We start from the raw sequence: 5,589 nt of genomic DNA on the forward strand, positions 1-5,589 counted from the left end.
TATATACTTTTTCAGATTCTTTTCCACTGTAGGTTATTACAAGATATTGAATATAGTTCCCTAAGCTATACAGGTCTTTGTTGTTTATCTCTTTTATATATGAAAAAGTGAAAGTGTTAGTCATAGACATTCCCTTCTCCAAGGGATCTTCCTGACCCAGGGATCAAACCTGGGTCTCCCACATAGCAGGCAGATTAGATTCTTCACTGCCTTTTAATATATAGCAATGTGATAATCCCAAACTCCTAATTTATCCCTCTCCCTCCAGTAACCATAAATTTGTTTTCTATAAGACTACAAATCTTTTGGCAGAGTACTTTCTTTCATGCAAATGTGCAACAATATCTGTACATATAAAAGATGTCTAACCTTGCCAGTAAACAAAATATGCAAATTAAAACAATGAGATGTCCTTTTCACCTAGAACGCCCAAGATTTAAAAGAACATCAATGCCATTATTAAGAAAGTAGAGGATGTTCATGGATACCTTAGAGCTGTGTGGAAGACAGTTTGATAATATGTATCAAAATCATTAAAAAAATGAAAAACTTTTGATCCAAGAACTCCATTTCTAGGAATGTACCGGATGTACCGGAGTGAGACATCAGAGAAGTATATAAAGATATGCATGAGGATGCTAATCTCAACACTGTGGAAACTTTGAAACCATCCAAATATCCTTCAGTTAATGATTGGCCTGCCATAAGGAGTCATACACAGTACTACTGATCACAAAGAATCAATATGAAAGGATAAGCAAAATATATCATTATGTTTAAAAACAACTGTCAAGGCAGTATGTTAGTATGATTTCACTTTTGTTTTACTATTGGTGTGTGAAATATATATGTGTGTGTGTGTGTACTTCGTTTATTAAAATTGACTAAAACATATACCAAGCTGTTAATAGTCTTTCTTTTTCTGGTGGTTGTGATCCTAGAAACTTTACTTTTCTCATAATATATACTTAAGGGTCAATGATTTACAAACAATTGGTAAAAATTATATATATTAAAAATTAAGAAATTTTTTAAAGTTGCTAAGCTTCTCTGATAATTAAATAAATGCAAATTAGAAGAAGAATAAGATACAATTGTTGTCTATCATGTTGAGGAAAAAAATTCCAAGACTGACACTTAATGTTGTATAGAGCTTCCTTCTCTAAACTTTGATCAACTGCATGTATTAGGAAAACTTATTGACCTCAAACACTAAATATCTATGCTATGTGTAGGTTTTTTATAATAAAGATGGAATCATATGATTCATCCTCTTCTGCCACTTGCAAATTCATGTTTACAATGATGCTATTTCAATAAATTTTGGCATTAAAAAAACTGGAAACATTCAGAACGCCCATCAAGGGACTTGCTAAATGAATTATTGAACATTATGAGCTAATATATGTATTGGTGTAATTATCCATCTTCATGGAGAGTGAGGCAGTTTTGTGTTATTGACATGGTAAGAGCACCTTATCAACACATCACATCTGGAGGTATATTCAGGAAACGTAATCTCAGTTCGTGGCTGCTGGGGCGGGGTAGGGAAAGGGAAGCTAAGCAGGGCATTTGCTTTCCATTGTTCTCATTGTGCTGTTGACAAAGTCGAAAAACTTGCTTTTAGACTTTTCCCATTAGCAGAATACTACAGATATAAAGCAAAAACAAATAAGACGCTTGAATGAATAAAGCAGAATGCACACAACTTAAAGTTAAATTAGTTGGTTTGGTGTGTTTGTACTAGCTTACAACTGGGGACCGAAAAAATTCCTAAAGGGATCTGAAGCGACAGGAAATGCGTTCAAGCTTCGAAGGAAAATTTCTAACGTTTGGAGCAAGTTTCACTTTGCTTCCGTTAAAATTTAAAAATGAAGAGTTAAAAAAGGACCACTGGGGTCAGGAAGCTAGGTCTCCTGGACAAACTGCCCGCCCTTCTCCGTTGCTCCTGACTCCCCCTTAACATTCCCCCTTCCCCGTCCCAGGGCTCTGGATCCCTGGCACTCTGCCTGATCCCGCCCCACGTGGCCCCAAGGCAACCTAGGAGGGCGGCCCGGCAGGGCACCAGTGACCGCTGCGGCCAGAGCACAGCCAGAGGAGGAGGGAGCACAGCCAGAGGAGGAGGGATCCCGCAGTGCAGCGCAATTAGCAACTGCTGCCGCGCGATCCACCTACCGTGCTGATTCCCCCCGCGAGCGTCCTTCTGTCCGCTGAACCAGCGAGAAGCACCTGGCTCTGGGCGCTGTATCCGGGGCCACAGCAAACCGATGGCAGCAACAGCAGCCCTGTTGGGCGTAGCAGTGCGGCTGTCGCGCTCAGCCACGACCCGCGGCTCGTATGGCGCCTTCTGCAAGGGGCTCACGCGCACGCTGATCACCTTCTTCGACCTGGCCTGGCGTCTGCGCATGAACTTCCCCTACTTCTACATAGTGGCTTCGGTGATTCTCAACGTCCGCCTGCAGGTACATATTTAGAGCAACTAACTTTGTGGCAGTCAGGAGGCCCAGCAGGATGGCTGACCTCCACCCACTGGCTCACCCGCCCTAGGGCACAGTGACCAGCTTGCCTGGCGCACACACACTTGCTGACCTGTCCTGCTATCGCCCCATCTTTTCATATAAACGGGCAGCTAGAAATCATTATTCGCGGAAAGCCTGCAATATAACCAGGAAACTCTAAAATAAACGAGAAGCTGAATCTCAAGGAAGGAACAGAACTTAAAAATCTGAAAATCCTCAGAAATATTTAAGTTCTTCCATACATAAAGGGCTTCCCTCGTGGCTCAGCTGGTAAAGAATCAAATGAGCACGCACATTGGGAAATGACAATGAGCACAGGATGCCCTAAAGGAGAAAAGAGGAAAAGTTACCAACGACTTAAATAAGCTGCACAAGAATGGTCTGCAAATCTTCCAAATTTGAAAAAGAAGTGAAAGGACTTCCAACTGGATGGAATCAATTCTAGGCAATAGATGGATGAAGTTAGAAGCTGAAGGAAACTGATCGCATGATCTGGAAGGCATACTTTTCTTCATCCCCCAAAGAAAAAAAAACAGAACCTTCAAGGAAAAACAAACATTTCAAACTGTGCAAGGAGAACATGCTTCAGATATGAAGCGTTTTCAAGCGTTGCCGGCAGTGTGAGAAAGGGAATCGGAACACTGGCATACGTGGATCAAGACTCTGCAGTCACAGAAAATCCAATCATAGCTGCAACATCCCTATTCAATGAACAGTGTTTAAATAACCATTACAGTGGAAATATTAGTTATGCTTTTTTGTTTTTAGAGTAAATCTCTAGACAAAGCAGGGAAGACTTAATTATGGTCATAGAACAGAATGGGAATGGTAATCAACTTTGACAAGTACAGGCAACAAGTTGCCAACCAGAGGGGAGGAAAGGGAATAGTGGTGTTATTCTTCTAAACTAGCAAGTCTCTAGGTGAAAGAATAAGGCAAATTTAGGGGTTAAATTTTTAAACTGAAGGAGTTAATCAACAGGAAACTTAAAAATAGTGATACAATGGTAGGGAAGTGGGGAAGGAAAAGCCAGGAGACAGCAGGAAGGCAGCAGAAAATGTCTCAATTCATCAAAGTTAAAAAATAGTAAGAAAAGCATGTTACTAGGAAAAATGGAGTTAACCTCTAAACAGACATGTAAAGTTTTTGCCTCTGGAATGGGAAAGTAAAAGTTAAGAAGGGTAGGCGGGGATTCACTGCTTTTCATTATATGTTCTTTTGTATTGGTTGATTTTTTTATTATCCTTTTAATGCATGTATTATCTTGATTAAAAATTAAAACTTATTAAAAGTGAATTTACTGCAGTTGGAAGGAAATTTGGGGGAAGGGGGTTGGGGAGTGGCCCATGAGTCCAGGTAGGTTCTGCCTTCCTATCTTTCTGCAACAATTTCCTAAACTGTTCCCTAATGAGCACATGAAATATGATTTCCTTGCTTTCTAAGTACACCATAAGACCATAAGGAAATGCCTAATGAAATGATCAGCAATCTTCAGATAGCCCAGAGCTTCCTTACGCTATGAAACTTCTCATGAGCTAATCTCTGCAATGTCATGGTTAAGGTAAAAACAAAACAAAAATGTGATTTAATTTTTCAAAACTGAAAAATTGGGCAAGTACCCCATGATGTTTAGACAAGGTTTTCACATTTTAGTATTGATCATAATAGCAAGAGGGGGGAAATAAGCTAAATGTGCAACAGAAGCTGGGCTAAATAGAAATAGTCTATCAATGGAATGGGGTAGTATGTGCATGCTCAGTTGCTCAGTTCTGCCTGACTCTTTGTGACCCCAGGCTCCTCTGTCTGTGGCATTTTCCAGGCAGGAATACTGGAGTGGGTTGCCATTACTGAGCCAGAGAGAAATATATATTATATAGCATACACTCTTCTTAATTATAGAGAAATAATACTTGGAAACACTATTGCACATTTACTATAACCATGTAATATCCCAAGCACTTTGTAAGCATCATTTCATTTAATCCTCACAACTCAGAGATACGTGACTATCATCACCCCTGATTTGCAGGAGAGGAGACAAACACGGAGAAGGATAGTGGCAGAGTGATGAAATATTACCAACAATATTATTCTTCCTACTAATGTGAGACATTCATAGCTATGATTTGTTTTTTCTTTGCGTTATTCTGCACTCCCAATGCAGAGGGCCCCGGGTTTGATCTTTGGTCAGGGAATTAGATCCCATATGCCATAAATAAGACCTGGCACAGCCAAATAAATAATAAAATAAATATTAAAAAACTTTAGTGTAAAATTCACTATCCAAGTGGATGGCATGGATGCTAGGATTTGGGGAACACAGGGTTAGACACCCCATTCCTACACCCTTGGGTTAGCACTCCTAAGTACGTGTACCACTGCATATGAATGGAGGGTCAGGTGTAACTCAGAGTCACTCAGGATTTGAATTTTAACCAAAGAAATTAGGTTTGATGAGATATTAAATCCATTCTTGCAACAATACTCAAAAGCAAAATAGCTTTAATGTGGAAACTGTAACTGTAATTAAATGCAATTAATTAAACTGTAATTAAATGTCACTCTCCTCAGAAAACAGTTTTTGCCCATTAACAGAGAAACATCAAATATACACAGTTCTAAACAGTCGCAGTTTAAAATTTTTTAACTTGCATAGATTATGTACAGATTTTTGGTTTCGGGGTTCACTTTTCAAATCATTTCCCCTAATTCACTGCAGGTATAATTTCTCTTCATCTGACAGACCGGAAAAAGAAAAAAAAAGACAGCTAGTGAAACCACAGCATCCTCAGGTTCATTAACCTGCTCAATTCCATGACCATCTGACTTTCATGAGCCAAATATTCCCGGCAACTTTTGGCATGGACTTAATTGTCGAGCGAGATGCAGTTCTCTTGAGCACTGCTAACACTATCCTAGAGCAACAGAAAATGTCCTTTAATTCAGGCTTTCCTAAACATGCAATTCTCTGAAAGCACCAGATGGGAGGGAACGCCTCTCTCACATATAAGATGAAAAGAATTCCTTTTCTTTCTTTTAAATTGAAGTATAGTTGATTTCCAGTGTTTCA

General features: G+C 39.6%; 1 protein-coding gene across 1 annotated transcript; it reads left to right on the forward strand.

The window, feature by feature from the left end:
- The first annotated feature begins 1,997 nt into the window (after nt 1–1,997).
- On the forward strand, nt 1,998–3,815 carry LOC102180292 (small integral membrane protein 10-like protein 2A). The gene has a single exon (XM_005700301.3). It carries the CDS (start codon nt 2,268–2,270, stop codon nt 2,472–2,474), a length of 207 nt encoding a protein of 68 aa, XP_005700358.1. The 5' UTR covers nt 1,998–2,267; the 3' UTR covers nt 2,475–3,815.
- The last annotated feature ends 1,774 nt before the right edge of the window (nt 3,816–5,589 follow it).

The sequence above is a fragment of the Capra hircus genome, unplaced genomic scaffold, assembly GCF_001704415.2.
Source record: "Capra hircus breed San Clemente unplaced genomic scaffold, ASM170441v1, whole genome shotgun sequence".
In the NCBI taxonomy this organism is placed as follows: domain Eukaryota; kingdom Metazoa; phylum Chordata; class Mammalia; order Artiodactyla; family Bovidae; genus Capra; species Capra hircus.

What these genes read in the sequence shown, in the direction of transcription:
- LOC102180292 (XM_005700301.3), top strand. Translation starts at nt 2,268, where the DNA reads ATGGCAGCAACAGCAGCCCTGTTGGGCGTAGCAGTGCGGCTGTCGCGC.